The sequence below is a fragment of the Lissotriton helveticus genome, chromosome 9 (genome assembly GCF_964261635.1).
Source record: "Lissotriton helveticus chromosome 9, aLisHel1.1, whole genome shotgun sequence".
NCBI lineage: Eukaryota > Metazoa > Chordata > Amphibia > Caudata > Salamandridae > Lissotriton > Lissotriton helveticus.
In genome coordinates, this window is record NC_136070.1 from 1,003,779,751 (window position 1) to 1,003,801,758 (window position 22,008).

General features: G+C 41.1%; 1 protein-coding gene across 1 annotated transcript in view; it reads right to left on the bottom strand.

The window, feature by feature from the left end:
* Positions 1-22,008, bottom strand: part of PLEKHG2 (pleckstrin homology and RhoGEF domain containing G2) — a 458,610-nt gene that overhangs the window by 306,863 nt on the left and 129,739 nt on the right. The window contains exon 2 of the mRNA XM_078661322.1: positions 7,053-7,126. Coding sequence (XP_078517448.1) covers positions 7,053-7,101 — 49 coding nt within the window. The 5' untranslated portion in view covers positions 7,102-7,126. The remainder of the gene's footprint in view (positions 1-7,052; positions 7,127-22,008) is intronic.

The window sequence follows — 22,008 nt, forward strand, 5'->3', positions numbered from 1 at the left end:
CCCACTTCCGGTCCCGGCGCGAGCTTCCCTGGCCAGCGTCTCTCTGCACGTACTCAGCTCTGAACAGAGAACTCGCCTTTAGCGGGTCGCCCCGTTTCAAAGACAAGTTTTGGGGAAATGATACAACTCACTGAATTTTATAGGACAGATTAAAAAAAACATTAAAAAAAACATTAACCTCGGTCTGACGAAATGTCATCTGTTTACCAAAGACAAGGTGATTAACGTTCAAAATCTTTAAAAAAAAAAAAAACATTTTATCACAAACACACAAGGCTTTAAGTGGGATGAAAAAACTGGGGGTCTCTCAAAGGGGCACCCTATAGTCCAGTAGAACTGGAGTAATTAAGGCAATATATACAAAATAATGGTCCAGTAGGAATCACTTGGAAGAGCTTTATAAATTGTGCAGGGACTAACTCAATCAATGGCCCTGCTGACACAATTAATGAACTTCACAATCCTACCAGTAGTAGTTGTAATCAATAGATTAGTTGTACATGCATATGTTGGTTGTAGGGTGACTCTCTTATATGTGGAACTGGAGCAATGAAGGCAATATATACAAAACAATGGTCCAATAGGAATCACTTAGAAGTGCTTTATAAATTGTGCAGGGAGTAACTCAATCAAAACTGTTGGGGGTCTCTCAAAGGGGCGGTCATTAACATAACACTTCACTCAGGCTATCATCACAGGAGGGATATCCCAGGACGTGTTGTTTAAAAGAGTCCTGGAGCTCTGTCTTACATTAGTGGTATCCTGGGACTGTCCTCTATACAGGATGGGCGGGTGTCTGTTGTTTATGTGGGGGTATCCCATCAGCTGTTTTATATAAGGTAGGGCATCTCTCATATCGTGGCGCTATCCAGTGAGCTGTCCTGCATAAAATGTACAGGGCTTTCTCCCTCCTGTATGAGAGGTATCCCATGAGCTATTGTCAGAGCATTACCTGTCCTATCAGACTGCACCCAGGGGACGGTACTACATAAGCAGTGTACCAGTAGCTCTCCAGCTGTCATATATGAGTGAGATGCAGGGGCTATCCTGCCCAAAAAGTGTACGCATGGCTCGTCGTAGTGATATTCTATGGAGTGTCCGATGTAGCAAGTGTGAGGACACCTATCTCATATTTGAGGGATAGCTCACGTCTGTCATGTGTTCATACAGAGTGTACTGGTGGTTCTCCTATATAAGCCATATGCTAGAGGATTTGCCATACAGAAGTGTATGGACCACTTTCCTAGATGAGCACTATCCAGGGGCAGACCGAAATAAAAGGAAGGATAAGTGAAGTATCAGGTGATCTCCTCTTTAAGGAGTACAGGGTCTATGTGTTATACTAGGGGCTGTCTGGCATACAGTGTGTGTCCATGGCTCTTCTATGTATGAGTACCACTTCAGTGATCGTGCTAAACAAAGAGCGTATCAATTCATGTCTCACTGGAGGACATGCTCTGGGTATGTGTGGACCTGCACACTGTAAGATTCATGCTGTTTAGCTAATTGGTTAGCGGTTCTGCACATTTAAGTTGGTTCCCTTCATGGGCAAATTCTATGTGTGTAACCACATTTGAATTAGGGATGACCAATGGTACCCTACTTTGATTTTTTTGTAGTGCCTACCAGATTAACAGAACATATAACAAAGAAGAAACTGTACATGTCTGAAGATAATTTCCCCTGAAGAAGGGTTTTTTCTATAACCCGATATGCATTGGGATCTTTGTTTTATTTAAATATGTTTGAATGCATTATAAGATGTGTATATTTCTATCTACTAAGCAAGTAGATCGTCTTGAGCAATTATGTTCCCAGAAACAGTTTAAAATAAATACTGTTTGTGTGCATAATTTTGAATACACTGTTTTTTTGTTTAAGAATTTCAATTTTGCTGTTTCATTTGAAAACGTTGATTATTTGCACAAAAGTACTTTTTATCTTTTAGAAACCTTAGGGACACGGTTGAGCGTCTCACAGATCTGGGTGTTCCCAGGTCTCGTCAGAGCATTTCACTGGAGGACATAGCATGTGCTGTCCTATATGAAGCATGTACAGGCACCGGATTCCTGCCAGTGGAATACAATGACTCTCCTATATAAGGGCATTCATGCCCCGTCATCTACGAGGGGTACCTTATGGACTATCCTGTCTAACGACTACAGAAGGCCTCCTATGTGATTGGTTCCACCAGGGCAGTCCTTTATAAGAAGTGTATAGGCTGTTCCTATGTGGGTGCTCTCTTCAGGACTGACCTTTGCGAGTAGCGTATGTTTGACTCCCTTCTGTACTTTATAACCTGTGTATCCACGGTCCTCTGTATGAGTGGCATTTCATGTCTAGGGAGAGTATGAGTGACTCTGGTATGTAAGCAGTACACATGTGCCTGTCTTAAGTAAGAAGTCCAGAGACATCTGTATATAAGCAGAAAATGTGCAGCTCGCCCACCGAGTAGAGTTAGGAATGTTTAGACAGCTCTACTAAACGATCCTGTAGCTGCCTTGTTGGTGTCACCTTGAATAACACTTAATAACATAACCTACAGTAAATCAAGAGAACTACAAAGAGATCTTCCACCAGGGCCCGTATAAAAACCAGATGCAAGACGGCAAAAAACACCAAATTCAGCGAATCCCACATTCTTCGACGTCACGTCTGTCCTATGAAATATATACCGGCACGAAGCCAAGTAGCACCTCTTTCTCAACTTTATACAGAGTTCCACGCAGCATACAGATACGGCACAGGAAACATGCAGTGATAAACATGCGAGGATAGTACCCACAATGTGCAGAGCTATAGCAAAGCACAAATGATAAAAGCTGGACCATGAAGAGATATAACTAACACAAACATGCAGACAACAGCCGACGCATACAGAGATCAGATCTGTAATAGGCAGAGGTAGCTCTCGAAATACGGATTCACATCAGCCGGCCCAGGCAGTGATAACTGAAACAAGCAAACATGTAGAGATAGCACACTTAACATCCAGCTATAATACGCAAGCAGAAGACATAAAACGGACCCATGCACAGATATAAAACAGCAACAGACAAATCATACCTTGATCAGATCTGAAACACGTAGAAGGATCACTTTAAAGATCCAGGGATATGTGCGATAACAAACAGATATAGTAAAAACAAACAAAGAGATGCAACACTAAACGTGCAGACATAACGGCCAAACACTCAAGATTAAAGCTGGACCATGCAGAGATGTAACATAAAAAAGGTACACAATGGCCAAATGCAATATACCAAGATTGTATTTGAAATACCCAGGGTTATCATCAGAAATATGCAGACTTACAGAAAGTCAAACATGCAGCGAGAGCACACCAAACATGCTGGGATAAAGGCCGAAGAGAAAAGATAAAAGCTGGACCATGCAGACATATAACACAAAACAAGAAGACAACAGCCCAAAAATACAGGCATCAGACTGTGACGTGCAGAGCTAGCACTCAAAATATGAAGGAATATCGGTCAAAACACACAGATGTAACAGTTACAACTTGAAGAGACTTCTACTGAAACATGCAAAGATTATGAAGAGACTTCTACAGAAACATGCGAGGATTTGACCTCCCACAGATAGAGGTAACATTCAAAGGTGTGGGGATATCAGCATGTACATGCAGAGATGCCTAGATAATGCATGAACATATAATGAATAAAGGGAACCCAGTCGCTATTTGTTACTGCTGCTTTATTTTATTTGAAGCAGATATCACCCAACTTTTTCAAAATTCGTGGGTGTTTATGATTTATTTATTCGTAAACACTTTTACAAGTTATTTCACTTGAACAATTCCGTGTGTTAGTCCGAGGGTTATTTTTGTCAGACACCAGAGGCTAATATTTTATATACAATTTGTACAAACAACATTCAAAATTAACCATTTAAACAACGACACTTTACATTACTATACATGATTACTTATATTTACATATACTATACAACACAATCCTACTAGACCCTACTAACAGTTTTTACTGCCAGACCGTTAGTGTATTACTTCGGTATAGTTAGGGACTGGCTGCGCCAGGGCAAGAACAAATCAAGTGTTAAACAAGCCGACGCGTTTCCAAGCCTAAGTGTTGCTCGCTAGGCTTTTCATCAGGGCTTCTGTTAGTTGGGAACCTAGAAGTACAAATCTTTGATTTGTTCTTGTTCATTTAATGCGCTAAGGGCCATTTATTGATTGTTGTAATTTCCCACACAGACAGGCGCATGAAAAAGGCATGCCCTGGCGCAGCCAGTCCCTAACTATACCGAAGTAATACACTAACGGTCTGGCAGTAAAAATTGTTAGTAGGGTCTAGTAGGATTGTGTTGTATAGTATATGTAAATATAAGTAATCATGTATAGTAATGTAAAGTGTCGTTGTTTAAATGGTTAATTTTGAATGTTGTTTGTACAAATTGTATATAAAAGATTAGCCTCTGGTGTCTGACAAAAATAACCCTCGGACTAACACACGGAATTGTTCAAGTGAAACAACTTGTAAAAGTGTTTACGAATAAATAAATCATAAACACCCACGAATTTTGAAAAAGTTGGGTGATATCTGCTTCAAATAAAATAAAGCAGCAGTAACAAATAGCGACTGGGTTCCCTTTATTCATTATATGTTAATACGTTGTCCTACCCAGTTCGCTTTTGGACACAACCTCCCCATTTGTATATCTAGATAATGCATGAACATTAAGATATGACAGCCCAGGGAAAATCGGTAACAGTCAAATCATGCAGGGATAAAACCCCAAACGTGCTGCGACAGGCAGGAACAACATATCAAGCGTGGACAACACATAACATCTGAAACATATAGGGACCTCATCACTCGAGAAATATGGAGATAACAGCAGACATTCGTGTGCTAAACCATGAACCGTTCATAGATAAGACCGAAAGTTTACAAATAATACATGATACATGCAGAGGAAATACACAAAACATGAAAGAGAAATAAAAATATGCAGATATATGCGAAAATAGCACACAAAAACAGAGAAAGAACAACCAAAACAGGTTATAGTAAGAACCGAAACATGTAGACGTAGCATTGGGACTATGCAGAGGCAAAACATGAGAGCTGCAGAGAAAACACAAGCAGCATGTAAAGGGAATGCTCAAAAACACAAAGAAAGCTCTTGAATCATGCAAGCATACCAGCTGAACATGGGAGAAACCATCCAAAACATGCAGAGATAACAACTGAAACGTACAGAAAATAAATGTAACATGCAGGGATCACATACATCGTGCAGATTAATAATATAAAACACACCGAGTAACCACATGAAACACCTCAAGATAACATATGAAGCATGCAGAGATAAGGACCACCGCATGTAAAAACAACAAGAAAGATGCACAGATGACAACATACCACTCGGAAATAACGCTTGGAACGCTGACGACCCACGGATGTGTCGACAGAACACATCGACCATAGTCAGGTATCACCTCCGCTCACCTGTTGCACATCCACAGGTTTAAGTATTGGACCCTTATCGAGCTGGCCCAGGGTGTGTCCGAAGAAGGGCATTCTGGGATACAGGAAATCCTGAGACTGGTTGAACCAAAACACGTTACCTCTCTCTTGATACTTAGAAAGGCACACACCACCCTTCAGTGTTGACGAAAAACTTAAGGTTTATGTCTTGTTGCTAGGAAACAGGAAGTCAGAAACCACAGCAAAAACCTGAAATGATTTTCAAGCCATGTCAAGAAGCACTCTTCGTATCCTCCCAGGGCAGGGCTCCAGACTCATATCTGCGATAAGATACCCACAAAAAACTGTCTGCCGTTCAAAAAAATATTAGAATGTGAGCCTGGCTATGGTGGGGCAAGAGGTCACTATATTGGAATGGATCAAACCTTAGGGCTAGGCCTGCCTTATGCTCTTTCTAAACAAGACATATCCGGATACAGGGACATACTGATGAGCTGGACGCCAAACACCTTCGGTTAAGCTTAATGTAGACCAGAAAGCTACTGTCGATTTTTGATTATTAATACTTTTTCGTTTTCTGGTATAGCACTTAGTGCAAACAGAATCACCTCTGGGAGCTTCCATTTCTTCTACAACAAAACCTAATATCGTCTATCCTGATTTGCTGTGCACTGACTTAAGTTTCTAGTGCAAACTCCTTACATATGTTCGAATTTCTTCCTTCTTTTAAGGGAAATGAGATGATTTTCTTGAATGTATATAAAGCAAGTGAAACTCACCAAATTGTGTGTTAAATAATCCTTTGTTACTAACATTAGTTTCCTAGTAAATCATATACATTTCTGTAAGTGCTCACGTGTACAAAGGAAACAAGCTCAACGCGTTTCGCACAAATTAGCGCTTTATCAGGAACATTCGTACTGGCTGCAAGTGTTCTCACTGGGGCATGTGAGATACTTTCTCCAAAGTCCGAGCGATATGTATATACAACAACTTTGCGTGCGCTGAGTCATACAGCATGTGTGGCTGTCAATTTCATTATGCATTCGCTGGCGAACCCACGTGTGAAGACAGCGTTTGCGGACAAGTGAGTTCACAGCAGAATCTGAACAGGAGATACCAGCTCTTGTTGCAAGTCAAGAAGGTGCAAACTCTTAGGGCACAGTACTAAGGCACCCTATAACGCTTTTAAAATTTACTGAACGTGATTCAACAGAGAACCTCAGAAAATTAAGCATTGGCAAAGACAGTAGTAGGTCTGGCTTGCATTTTCATTCTTGGCTAAAACATTTATAATTTTTTAATATAAAAAGCATGCTGCAATGAAATGTACAAGAATGTTCAGCGCTGGACACAAAATAGAATTTTGCCTTCTGGAACGCTACAAATGTTGTAAAAAAAAGTGTGTTTTCTGCCCTTTTTTTTTGGTAATTCAGCACTACCAACAGGGGTTACTCTAAGACTGCTGTCTTACCTTACCTTTTGTACGCACCAACTCTGATCATAGACTTTAATGTGAGACAGTGTGCAGTCACTAGACCCACACGCTCCACCATTTTGACTTCTTCGTAGCCATGGACTCACCTTGCTTGCCTGCTTTCTTGACGCTGCCCCTCCGGGCTCTCTCAGGCATGGTGATCCGATGTCACGACGTCAAGCTGTAGCGAGAAAAGCAGAAGTAAATATAGGGTTCCCATGCGGGTACAAGCTTTATTAGTCCGCAACATATACTTTTCAATATAGACTCTGCGGCAAACACTCACTGACCTTTGTCAACATTCACTAGACATATTGAGGAACTCATAGCCTGATTTAGTCAAAGCAGGTCAACGGGAATCCACCAAAAATATCACACATTTACTTTCTGCACATCCAACGACATATGTGTCGTGTTTAGAATGAGTCGGATGATGGACATCCTACCCGCAGAACTTGCGTAGCCTACCAACAGATTGGTAACTCCACCTGACAGCGTTCAAGTCCTCCAACAAGAGTGCGTGATCTGCCACAATGTACCCACATGTGAAAGTCTGTCGCACAAAAGGCGTCAGACCTATACTGAAGGGTGAAGTCTTTAACTTACTGGAAAGCATTGTCCAACGCGTCGGGAAGACTATATATGTGGGACTTATGAAGTACTCCTACATTGGGGGTATATTTTCCGTGTCCACATTTACAGGCAACTATGATGGAAATTAGGGGTCTTCCCACCAGTGTCACACAAAGACTCCTCCTCCCCTGGTGGACACTGCAGTGCCAGTTGAGTAGTTTTACTTCTGCTGCTTTGATAGGACTATTTTAGTATGGTGCTTTCTCTCCACCTCCTTGTCAGGGAGGTTAAGTCCCTTTACTGGAGTAATTCAGGCCACAGGTCTCTCAAAAAAAAACCACAGGCCCCCAAATACTCTTCTCCCCACCCCCTTTGCAGCAGGGCCTCTGGATCTGCAGCGGCTATTGTTGCCAAAACACGCACATTGACAACGTTGGGTCTACAAAAGGCAGAAACCATCAAAAAAGCTGGAAATAGTGAATGATCTTGTTGCAGGCCGCAGGCTCAAAGCCTCTGATCCATGTGTTGTTTGCTTGCTCGATTGGTGAAAGGACAAACACCAGTCCGGAAACCGTCTATGCTTTGACAGGAAAACAAAGGGTCTAAACTTGGGACGCAGAGCTGCATAAATAACTGTGAAATGGTTGTGACGCTTGCCTGGCCGCCATATATACAGTCCCTCACTGCTTCCACTATGTAAACGGTGTGCCTGAGGGCTGTGAGGCCTTCTTCTCTTTTATCTAGGCTTCCTCCTTTGACGGAAGCTGCACGCTGTCTTCTTACACTTCCTTTCCCCCTTTCCCCCTCATCCTCTTTTCTGAACTGCAGTGTTTCTTTCCCATCCCACTTGACCCTCTGCCACACCAATCCCACCCTCCTTGGTGGACTCCTCTGGCTTATGCCATGTCTGGTGGTATACGTTTTGCTTCTCTACCGCTCCTAGGTGGGCTTCTCAGAGCATATACTGTGGCGGGTTGCCTAATGCTGATTAATATGGCTGCTTCTGAATGGATGATCACACACAAGGGGTATATAGAGTACACAACTACAACAAAGGAAAATTCTCCAATTTGAAAAAACTGCCCTCACTCACATACCGAGGTATGTGACATGCTTCATCATAGGGCCTGCTACAAACGCCCTGGTGTAGCCACATCCAGGGCGGAGCATTAGGGAAGGGGAAAAAGTAATAAATTCCACACTATGAGACGTACAACACAATCAGTCAATACGTACAACGAATAACATACATGAGTGATAGAACGTGCAGTAAACACCTCGTGGATAAGCTGATAGTGCGACAACAATTTAAACAATTTTGGCCCTCTCCCCTTTTGTGTGTTGATGATGCTTCTGAATGGACTCTTCTGACAAAAACCATGGCTTGTTGTACGATGCCCATTCCTATGGCCTAATTGTAAACGCTTCTTCCTATGGTTGCTCCTCTTCCTCCCTTGGATGTGTCCTACAACACACATACTGAACTGGCATACACATCTTCTTTCTATATGTTGCCTTTTGGTGATCCAGCGTGTGGCCAATTACATAATGCTTCCCAGCTGCTCCTTTGTAGACCCCAGAAAATATACTATAGCTGATGGAAGATTTCACCTCCCAAAGTTTGCACCCTCCACATCCAGACACTTTCAGTCCTCCATATTAAATAGGTTACATACTCCTAATTAATATGTATGATGCAGACCACTCAAAGATGGTAGGTATCTGTCTGCTTGACAGCATCTAGTCTCAAACTCGTCTATACTCATGCGTATGCTGCAATATTGTTTGAGCAGTCTGTCATATACGCAGAATATCAAAATACTTTCCACATAGGCCACACAACACTCGTATACTTTAGATCCATACTTTATAAGCATCTTATGACTCGCTCAATTTTGCTTCAATTCATGCCAACACGTGGCTACAAAACACAGTAAGAGCAGAGCTCTGGTCCTCACACACAACATAAAAACACTACCCATACAGGCCACATGACAGGCACACACTCTTCCACCCAAAGCACTCCCAGGGAGTAGGGTGCTTCCTGTCCACCTAGTCTGGGGCAAAAAACAAACAAACGTATAAATATATTTTGGATCACGTGAAATACAGATGGATCATCTTTACATAGTAATGATAACTCTTGATTTATACTTTTTTACATCCCAAAAATAATTCAAATAGTCCCAGATGGAAGTGGTTATGCTTCTTCGTTTAATTACCTCTCCATTTTTCTCTGGGGTTAAGGGGATTCCCTGGCCTTAGTCCACCATCTCGGGTAGGACATTCTATATAAATGAAACTACAATACAATAGTGTAAATGGATAGGAGGAGGAACAATGGGAATGAAGAAGGAGGTTTTGGGGATTTTTTTACGATATGATGAGTTATCTCCGTCCAATTTGTACACCCTGTCAAACCAGTAAAGCTGGGGAGGTTGTGATCACTCTGTATGGCCCAGTAATCTTGATTGGATTTGTGCCCGATATTGAGCACAGTATGTTAGACATTTGGTTGATGCTTATCAGTGGTGATATGAGGACTTTTAAAAAAGTGCAGTACAGTCTAAACTGGGATGTGGAGCAGCAGGTCCCATTTTACAGACGCAGAGCAGCAACGCCAGAGCTTGGGATGCTGCATAGCGGAGTCAATTCTAAGAAGCACATAAGCAAAACACAGCAGGGACCCATGAGGCAGAAGCTCTGCCAGGGATGCCATACATGCAGAGGAATAGGGTCTAAACTAAAGGTGAAGAGCTGCCTGTGCCCTGCATGGGAGGAGGAGCAGGCGGCTGAGTGCAATGTATGCACAGGAGCAAAGTGTAGACTACAGATGCTGTGGGGCAGGACCTGTTCAAGGGTTGAAGTATATTTTGGCAGTTTCTTTAATTCCTAGACCTAAGACATAAAAAAACAGGAAGATTTGGATTAATACATGTCAGGGCCAGCTTTAGAGCTCGTGCTGCCCAGTGCAACAATCTTTTTTGGCGCCCCATCCCAACCCCAACCACCTCCACCACGGATTCCCTCACTACAACCCTCCAACAGAGTCCCTCATCTCTCCATAGTCCTTCTCTGACATATATTTAATTTTTTATAACGCTATTCATAGTTCATTCACACTCAGTTCTGTGATCAGCATGCTATGAGTTCTTTGCAGCAGGCACATTAACCGTCTGCACTACTTGATGATGAGTTAACACTGCCATTAGACACAACTCTCCAGCATGAACATTAATCACAGAGTTATCTTGACATTTTTATTGTTGCCTGAAAACTGCTGGACACACGAGGAGCTCTGCAGCAAGTGCTTTTGAATCAGGTGCTTTTGAATCCACAAGTTTTTTAACACAGAGCCCCCCCCCCCCCCAGTCCGCAAGAGGTGCAGCTGCAACGGTCGCACCGCCCTAAAGCCGGCCCTAATACAGTCTTTCTACGTCTTCCCATACTGAACACACAGCATAACTCCACACTCTATAAAAACTAAAACACCACAAGCAACGAAAGGAATTTCACAATGTAATGCAGGCCCTTGTGTGTCAATTCTATTTTAACAGCCCTCCTTATTTCCTGCTTAACTCCTGCAAAAGCCATTATTCACTCAGCTGACAGGATGATCTAAAGCTAATAAAAAATTCGATCACATATCACCTGTCCTAAAGGCTATGAAACAGCTGGTCTGCATTACCATTAAAGCCTTGCACCACCAACACCAGGAATATTCGTGGTCTTCACGCAGAATCTCTGGTGGCAACAAAAGCCTGAGAAATGTAGACAAATTAGGATTGAAAACAAAAAAATTCAGACTGCATATTGCCTCTATGCGATCATCCTCCTGCGCAACCCTTTTTGTACGGAAACTTCTCTCCAATTCCATAAAAAACTGAAAACAGCATCTATTCATACTCTACCCTGACTTACTGGCATCTCCAAGTCATCATCTGATGCCTTGTGTCAATCTTCCAACTAGCATTCCCCAATTTGGTGTTGTCTGTGTTGCTTGTCCCCCCCATCTCTATTCAGTTGCCTGTGTTGCCTCTACCCACCAGCCATAAGCAAATAAAAGGGCTATGACACAGCCAGTGCTGGCCGCGTCATAGAGCTTTTTTTTCCTAACTTTTAGCCATGCTGCACAACATGGATAAAAGACCCTGTCAAAGCCAATAGCTCTTGCATAAGCAAGACCAATTGGCTTTGCCAGTGCTTGTTTCAAATGGACATCAACTGTTTCCAATCATCTACCCCAGCCAAAACCATTCAATTTCTCATCACGATCCCTTTCTTTTTCAATCTCTCCAGGATGGAAGCTCAGGGGTGCACATCAATGCTGCTCTCTGTCACATCTGCCTGCCACCACCTCCTCTGCTAAGACGCAAGTAAAAGCACTAGGACCTAGCACATAGGGAGCTTCAAAAGTCTCTCATGGTGTCTTCTTTACTATTACTTTACTATTTCTTGCTACCCTTTGAGAAATCCTCAACCTCCAATCCCTATCCAATCCTCAACCTAACATTGCCAACTTCCACATCCTCTCACAACACCTGTCAGGCTGATTCGTGGTATATGACATGTCCTCTCACAAGCTATTCTAGTATGTTTATGGCATTTTTCACAATTTTATCCCCACCACTTACTCAGTGGTGTGACATAAGCCCCCGCAGCCCCCGTGGTGCGGGGGAGCCACCGTCCTCCAGGACCCCCGCACTGTGCCAATCCAGCGGTCACCTGGCCTGAGAGCCCCAGACTACTTGTGGGGGGTAGTGGGCCCACACCATATGCTTTGCAGGGGGGCCTCCTCAGTTTTTGTTACACCACTGCACTTCCTACTGTGCACAACCACCTCTTTAAACAACAGCCTGCACATGGTGATCGCAAACATAACACCTTTATACCAGTTCAGTTAATTTTTAATTAAAAAAAGTCTATAAAAACCATAGAGATTGATTAATATATTCTAATAATGTATGAAATCCCGTAATCAAGTTTGTAAAATCTTAAAAATTAAAACTCATTTCATTTTCCTAACTCATGTTTAGGAGCAAAGCTCCTTCCTCTAATGTCCTCACTCCTTATTTAAGAAATAATGGTTTCAAATATATTAAACGGCGTTAGAAATCGGGTATCTAGTTGGCAGAGGTATGCACCCTGTCCAAGTACGGACCGCAATTTTAGTCCTGGTAAGTCAGTCACGCACTTGAATCAGCCCGTACTCATCCTCTGATAGCTTGGCGCAGAGCAGTCTGGCTTAACATAAGAGGCATTGTGCAAAGCAGTTGTGCTCATGTGGATACAGTAACACAGTGAAAACACCACAAAAAACAGACTCCACAATGAGGTATGAAAATAGTATCTCTTTTACTCTTCAAAACAAGATTAAAATGATAAGAATTCAATGAAAGCACCTCAAGTTACAAATAGTTCAAGAATGTACAATGCTGAAAGAGCCCTTTCGCTTTCAGTAGGTTCTTTACAGATACGCTGGGGAAATGACAGCGATCCACACAGTGGATCGGGAACAGACTTTACCCCCGGGTCAGCAAAAGCAATGCTTCCAAAGTTATTACAGTTAAAATGCAATGTCAAGTTTGAGGGAACCTGGTCTATTTGCTCCGTTCGGGGCCACTCGCTTGAGCGCCGGTGGGCGGCAGGGGCCTTGTAAGTTTCGGAGTACACAGTAGCTTTCGGGGGATTGCAGCGGTGCCGATGGCATCGGGATCAGGACCCACGTTGCTGGAATCTCCCTTTACTGGATATGATGAGGTGATTGGAGTTATAGAGGGCAGACACCCATATTTCCTTGATGCATACAGAGTGACTGGGTCACGCTGGACTGCCTTTGGGCGCTGCGGCGAAGTCAACAAACACAATGGTCTGCGCTCAAGCAGACAGACATGGCGGTTCTTGATCAGTGCACTGCACTGATGCATGTGGGTGAACAAAAAAGGCTGCCAGCACTATGAAAAGGCCAATGACTGGTTGAGGGCAAGCCAGGCAGAATCAGACTCTCGATTAGCAGAGCCTAGCAATGGTTGTTTGTGCGAATGACATGTGTGATGGCCCTGAGTTTTCCTAAACCGGGGGCAAGCCAACAAGCCTTTGCAGTTACTCACGTTGCAAAAGGTTGTAGAGAACAGGTCCAATCCTTCTCATCGCCCAGATCAAAGGCAGCAGGCCAACACAGCAGAGCAGGTAGCAAAGTGGCAGTCCCTCCTGTAGCCCAGCAATCAGCAGGCAGCGGGTCAACACAGCAAAGCAGTTAGCAAAGTGTCAGTCCCTCCTATAGCACAGCTCCTCTGAGGGGCTCATAGACCTAGTACTTATACCCAAATGTGTCTTTGAAGTGGAGGTGACAACAAAGCAAAGCCTTTATGGTACACATGTCTCCTTTCAGCCCAGCTCTGTCTGCCAGCTTATCTGTGGGGTGCAAATCTGTGTTTTGTGTGAGGCCAGGGCACTACTTATTCAGGTATGTCAGCTCCTCCCCTCCCACTTGTCCAGGAAGACCCATCAGTATGCAGTTGAATGCAGATACAGCTAAGTGACCTGTACTTGTGGCTGTCTAGAGGAAATGCACAAAGTGTAGCTGTCACCACCACCCAATACATGTATTGGAGACAGGCTGTAAAGCACACAAGAGAGCTAAGAGCAAATAAATGTTCAGTTTTCTAAAAGTGGCATTTCTAGATTAGTAATACCAGATCCAACTTTACCACTAAAGAGGATTTGCCATTATCAATCCAATGATATAATACATAAAGCTACTATTCCTCTGCAATCAGGAATTACACTTAAAATGGTATTTAAGGGATTCCCAGTGTTAACCTATAAGAGGAGCAGGCCTTACAGTAGTGACAACAAATGTGGGTGGTTGTCACTACCAGGACATGTAAAACACAAAAGGTATATGTCCTACCTTTTATTTACACAGCACCCTGCCCATAGGGTTTACTAGGGCCTACCTAAGGGGGTGACTGAGACGTAATAAAAGGGGAGTTTAAGGCTTGGCAAGTAGTTGGAAATGCTATGCCGAGGTGGCAGTAAACTCAGGCCCTGCAGTGGCAGGCCTGAGTAAGATGTGAAAGGCTACTTCTGTGGGTGGCACAATCAGTGGTGCAGGCCACTTGTAGCATTTGGTTTAGAGGCCCTGCTATATGGTATACAACTTCACTAAAGACTTATAAGTGAATCAAATATACCAATCACAGACACACCAATTGTCATCACATTTTAGATAATTGCACATGGACTTTAGCACTGTTCACCAGTGGTAAAGTGCTCAGAGTCCTACAGCCAGCAAAAATGAAGCCAGTAAAAGAGGAGGAGGAAGGCAAAAAGTTTGGGGAAACCCTGCAAAAAGGGCCATTTCCAACAAACAGTAAAGGAACAATTTGGAGCATATAAATATTACACAAATGTGCTGTAGATGTGTCTTGGCATGAACTGCATATTGCTGCCTGGAAGGTATTTTTAACCATGGTCCTTGTACTGACCATATAGCAAGCTGCCCAGGCCTAAAGTGTATATAAAGCGTCATATCACTGGTAGAGGCATATCAATAATGACTTTTATGTGTTATTAAAATGTGCTGTTTGGAAAACTTGTAATAGTTTGGGATTGGTCCATCTAGATGCTCCTGAAAGCCTTTTGACCTTGCTGACTCAATCTGTATTTTCTTTACCTGCACAGGCATCGTTGTAAGCATTAGGATGTCCCTTTCTAACAGCATTCCCACCGCCATAAAAAGGCAGACAGAAAGGGACTTTGGGGGCCCCAACCGTGGCCTTCGTCCCCTGTGGAACACTGCTAAGAGGCCATGGGAGCACATGTGATACGCCCCCAAAGATCTATGCACTGTGTGCAAAGCACCACATGGTGGCAGGCACGCAGTGTATGGTTGTTTGAAAAGTGCCTTTTTCTACTGCGGCTTCTGCTGTGGTCCTTTTCTGAGCCGCAGCAGAAGACGCAATAGAATTTTTTTTTATGACCACCTGCATGGCAGTCGTATCGTAATAGGGCAGGTGGGACCGCTGACTCATTGTCAGACAGCGATGGCAGTCGGACGCTCGCCCGACTGCTATCATAATGAGACCCTAAGACTTTTCTTCGGTTTCCATTAAACGTTGCATCCAAAATAACTATAAGCAGGAATGGCCAACTAAAAACATACATATAACTTCTAGCAAGCAAAGACAGTTGAATCAACAGCAGAACAGCCCTGAGCAACGAATAAAGATCACCACATTTGTAAGAGACATATTATTCTGGATAAGTATAATCAATTTCTCAATCATTAAGCCCTAGATGAAGGTTTTGTCGAGATGGCATACACCACACCTTTTGATTGCGCACCACAACTGGAAGGTGTCCCATGACCAGTGCAAAAAGCAGAAATTCAAGATATCTACTGGGGCACCCATCCTTCATCTAGCAGAGTACAACAGTCCCAAAAAATCCAAATTCCATCTTGTTCTCAAAACAGTTATCATGCTGCGGCAGATTCAACACTGCATCTTAGTCACCCGTAAGGACAGTGCTTCCACTGTGTCATGAAAGGCAAAAGCCTGGGGGCATCACACAGTGATGGTGTTAAATGACCACAAAAAAATACAGTTTTTCTCTGTAGGTAGAGCTGATGAGAAGAGGAAATTCGATTTTGACTGGACAGCTGAAAAACCATATACCATTCCTAGTCACAGGAATTCTAGTGTTATCGAGTCTGGATTATTGCAACACACTACCTAGTACATCACTTTAAAAAGGAAGGACTTCCAGGAACACTAAATGAAACTACAACAGAGTGCTTGATTCAGAGGAAAATATACCTGGACTGGGAGATATATTTTTGGGATCACTGACATAATATCGACGACACAAATATCGAGATACACAAATATCGAGTCAAAAATATCGATTGACAAAATATCGACTCCCTATCTTCAAACAGGTAAGTACCAAAATATCGACTCCAAAATATCGACTTACAAAAATATAGACTGTCAAAATATCGATTTTTTTAAATGTCTTAAAATTAAGTTAAAACTAATATAGTAATAATATATTTAATATAAACTTAGAAATAATTAATAAAAAAATGTACTTTTAATAAATAATTTATATAATTAAAAAAAGTATATCACCAAAAATTACACACACACATATATATATATATATATATATATATATATATATATATATATATATATATATATATATATATATATATATATATATATATATATATATAAACATATTATTAAATAAACATATATAACATTTTAGAAAATGTTTAAAATTTATTGTTACAACTGTAGTGAGTTCAACATTAGCAAAAGTGTTGGATAGCGTAGAGGTAAAATTTACTACTCCCACTCCAGTGGGTGCAACAGTAGGGAAAGCGCTGGATAGCGTAGAGGTTAAAATTACTATTCCCACTCCAGGGATGTATGACGTTACAACGCATACTTTTACAACGCCTACCATTACAACAAAACTTTTACAACGCAAAAACTTTTACAACGCATACATTTACAACGCAAGATTTTACAACGCATATACCTTTACAACGCATACCATTACAACATAAGTATTGGTAAGTATATAATAATTTTTCGAATATAAATTAATAAAAAATATTATAATATAATTTAATATAATTTAATTTTATTAAATACATTTAATTTAAATGTAATTTTACTTTATTTTTACAAAGTACCCCTGTACCCCAAAAACCCAAAACTGACCCTGAACCCTAAAAATACCCCTTTACCCATAAACTGAAAACTGACCCTGAACCCTAAAAATACCCCTTTACCCGAAAACTGACCCTGAACCCTAAAAATACCCCTTTACCCCAAAAACTGAAAACTGACCCTGAACCCTAAAAATACCCCTTTACCCAAAAACTGAAAACTGACCCTGGACCCTAAAAACTGACCCTGAACCCTAAAAATACCCCTTTACCCCAAACACTGAAAACTGACCCTGAACCCTAAAAATACCCCTTTACCCAAAAACTGAAAACTGACCCTGAACCCTAAAAATACCCCTTTACCCAAAAACTGAAAACTGACCCTGAACCCTAAAAATACCCCTTTACCTAAAAACTGAAAACTGACCCTGATCCCTAAAAATACCCCTTTACCCCAAAAACTGAAAACTGACCCTGAACCCTAAAAATACCCCTTTACCCCAAAAACTGAAAACTGACCCTGAACCCTAAAAATACCCCTTTACCCAAAAACTGAAAACTGACCCTGAACCCTAAAAATACCCCTTTACCCAAAAACTGAAAACTGACCCTGAACCCTAAAAATACCCCTTTACCTAAAAACTGAAAACTGACCCTGATCCCTAAAAATACCCCTTTACCCCAAAAACTGAAAACTGACCCTGAACCCTAAAAATACCCCTTTACCCCAAAAACTGAAAACTGACCCTGAACCCTAAAAATACCCCTTTACCCAAAAACTGAAAACTGACCCTGAACCCTAAAAATACCCCTTTACCCAAAAACTGAAAACTGACCCTGAACCCTAAAATTAAAATATTTATCAATTAATCAATTATAATTAATTACCAATTATATTTTAATTAATTACCAATTAATAATTAATTACCAATTAATTCTAAATAAATATCAATAAATAAATTAACATATTTAATTAATTATAATTAAATTACTTCCCACCCTATTCCCCTATAAACCCACAACCCGCTACAGAAAATAAATTACTAAAATTAAAATATTTATCAATTAATCAATTATAATTAATTACCAATTATATTTTAATTAATTACCAATTAATAATTAATTAACAATTAATTCTAAATAAATATCAATAAATAAATTAACATATTTAATTAATTATAATTAAATTACTTCCCACCCTATTCCCCTATAAACCCACAACCCGCTACAGAAAGTAAATTACTAAAATTAAAATATTTATCAATTAATCAATTATAATTAATTACCAATTATATTTTAATTAATTACCAATTAATAATTAATTAACAATTAATTCTAAATATATATCAATAAATAAATTAACATATTTAATTAATTAGAATTAAATTACTTCCCACCCTATTCCCCTATAAACCCACAACCCGCTACAGACTTATATTACACAAAAAATAAAAATTATTATTAACTTACCTTAAATTCGATATTTTTGTTGTCTATATTATGTCTAGTCGATATTATGTCCATTCTATATTTTTGATTCGATATTATGTCCATTCTATTCGATATTAATTTTCTCTAGTCGATATTTTTGTTGTCTATATTATGTCTAGTCGATATTATGTCCATTCTATATTTTTTACTCGATATTCTGTCCAGTCGAAATAAAAGACTCGATATTATGACTGTACACCATATTTTTCCTTCCAGCATAGCACAATAATAAATTAAATACTATTTAATGCACACAATTAATTTCAGAGTATAAAAGAAGAATACTGATACAAAGTTGATAATCATACCAACACAGGTCAGAGGTTCAGAGTGGATAAGGAGCGGCAAATCTGCCAATCCCCAACTTATCGTGCTTCTAGATATCACTGAAAATGGCCTTACCAAAAGAAGGGGTTTAGTTCCCACAGAGTCTCGGCTGCCACCCTCCGACATAAAACAGGGATCTGCTTACTCATAACCAGGACAACGCATGACCCCACTGGCCAATGGCTAACCCCATCTCACTAGCATAGATGGGATTGCATCCCAACTCTCAGTAACATAACAAGATCCACATTCAGCAACACCTAATGAAACAATGTGGTCTCAGACTATATGTTGAAGGCCATCATATAAATAAATCATTTAATATACTAATACATAGATCAGGTTGTAGCAATGATCTTTTTAAACTACAGGGAATTGCAGTCTTCTCTGCTCCACAGTGGTACTTGAAAAGTACAAAATTATCTTTAGTTTTCACTCCAGCAGTGCATCTGGTTGTCTGTCTCATAAAATATTCTTCTCTCCAGAAAATCTATGTGGAATGGAAAGTGACTTGTTGCTCAAGTTTATATCAAGATTGGGCATGCACATTGTGGTATAATCTCTGGCAAATCATTATGATCAAATGAAGAAATGCAAATTATCCTTTGGCTGTTAGTGGGAAAAAATGTAGTTGCCTGCCAGGTGCACCTAGGAGAAATACAGGTTCCTGGAAAAGCTGGCATTCCCACAACAGGACTAAAAAGGGATTGTCGGCACCACCCTGTTTCTATGTAACACATTGATATATTGGTCTATGAAACTCGGCCAGCAAATCAATTTATCACAGGAACACCATCTTTCACGTAAAGGATCATTTATATATTAGTGGAAGGGGGCATCTACCAAAAATTGATAGCTAACAATCTCCCCTAAACCTCTAAACCTATTGGTCCTGTGCCTCACTTGGTGTTGGGGTACTGACTGGTTTATGCTGGAGGAGGCTCAGACACCCCCATTGTCAGCGATCTAACCACCTCATGGCCCCTGAATGCAATATGTTAGAAGGTCTGCCAGTTTAGGGGCACAGCATCCGAGAAATATTTTGTGCCCACAACTACTTTGTAAACTATGATGGATGTGAACATGAAAAATGCAGAAGTGTCAGTGCCACGCAGGAAGAAAACTCACAGCATGGCAAGGACATGTATTTATGGGTTTACAGAAACAACCTCCAGATGGGGAGATTGTCTATGAAAAAAATTTTTTTGACTCAGCCTAAGAAAATCACCACATTGATCCAGGGAATTGATTGGAAAGCATAGAGAAATGTCCTCCACCAGATGATCAAATAGCCGTTGCAAAAATATGGTTGTGGTCACTGGGATACAAAGTCTTGGCAGTTTGTCCTGTTCTATGCCCAAGATATATAAATATGGTCTTTATTTCACTACATGCGAAAGGAGTACCCACCCATGCACCTCTAAGAGATGCCTTTTCTCCAGCACTATGATATCCTAGTAGTTGTTCATCTGTGAAGTGCATGTGATGACGGAAGATCGGCCCACTGGCTCTTGGGGAGAATAACAAACTCTTCTCTTTGTTTTCTGTCATATAGGTGGTGACGTCCATATCCATCAAAATCAATTTCCCACTTTCCAAAGTATCTAAGCCGAAAGAGTCCTTGTGTGGCCCCCAAAACCTCAAAGGACATATCCATCATTACTGTCTCTTGGGAAGGAAGGGAGGCCACCAGCGCAGTCTTCTCACTCATCCACCAATGGTGTGAGTCCACGGCTTCCCGAGTGACAAAAATCACGCCCCTCAATATCATCACATTTGATTCTGTTGTTGCTCAGAAAGTGGGAAGACCTGCCCATTTTAGGGAACTTGGGAATGTGTATTAGAAGCTCCTCTTAGATCTGTTGGCAGTATTCCCATCCAGGATTCATATCCTGAGCAAGTCTGGACACAGCAGTGCCTGCCTGCATCTTATGGCATTATTGTTTTTCCTTGTTTATTCTTTGTATCATGTTGCTGCGGATTCCAAGCCTGACACTCCCAGTGTGAACACACTTTAGTACACCCTGTTAAAGTTATAGAACCTGTATTATTTGTTTGGATGTCACCCCAGACCTGGGGTTTTACAGGTTTTTACTCAGCTTGAACCATCCTCTCGAGAACCTGAATGATATGCAGAAGTAAAAAAACTATTTTTCCTAACAGTGAGGACAGGCATAACCATTTTCACAATCAGGAAACACATAAATAATTAAGAGTGGCGACAAGGGATGGAAGTACTGGAATGGTTATGTTATTATGTACTGTAGCGTCTGGAACCTGGCCAAAAGGTGACTTCATGGCACACGGGGGATCATCAGCGTCAGGGAGAGGGGACAATGAATCACAAGATACTTGTCTGCAGAAATATTTCTTGACAAGACATATTTACCTAGGTTCCATCTGCTATCAGGTGCTTCTTCTGTCACCGTTTTGTACCGCATGAACAAGCTCCATATGGATGCAACTAGCAACAAAATATACTTTTGGCATAGATATAACTGTATTTATTTATTTCTGTAGCACTAACAAATCCCAGGTGAACGCAGCTTGTATGCGCCGGACAAGAAACATAAATAACTTTCGACTAAGGTGACTAAACGGAAATGCAATCTTCAGTAAAGCTACCATTTTTAAAACAGGATAAATCAGTACATGTCTGTAGCAATCGAGCAGGGAAGCCCCGCTTTAAACAGATGCCGCCGAAGCCTCCTTTTAAACTATTTCCAGTTGTTTTCCAGTCTCTGGTCCTTTTCGTAAGATGTTGAACACTTTGGATCCTACAACTTACAGCACTTTTCCTCCAGATGTATTGGTGATACAACCAGGAAACACACCTCTTGGACATTTATTGATTTGTGAGTTTTGTAAAGTGCTACAGTTCACCTAGTCCACTTCTGAGCGCTTCCGGGCTTGAGGTATTAGGCTCGGGAAGGGATATTGGCTGCTCTTTGGGGGTTAAGGGAATAATTGCTGGAGCTTTTGCA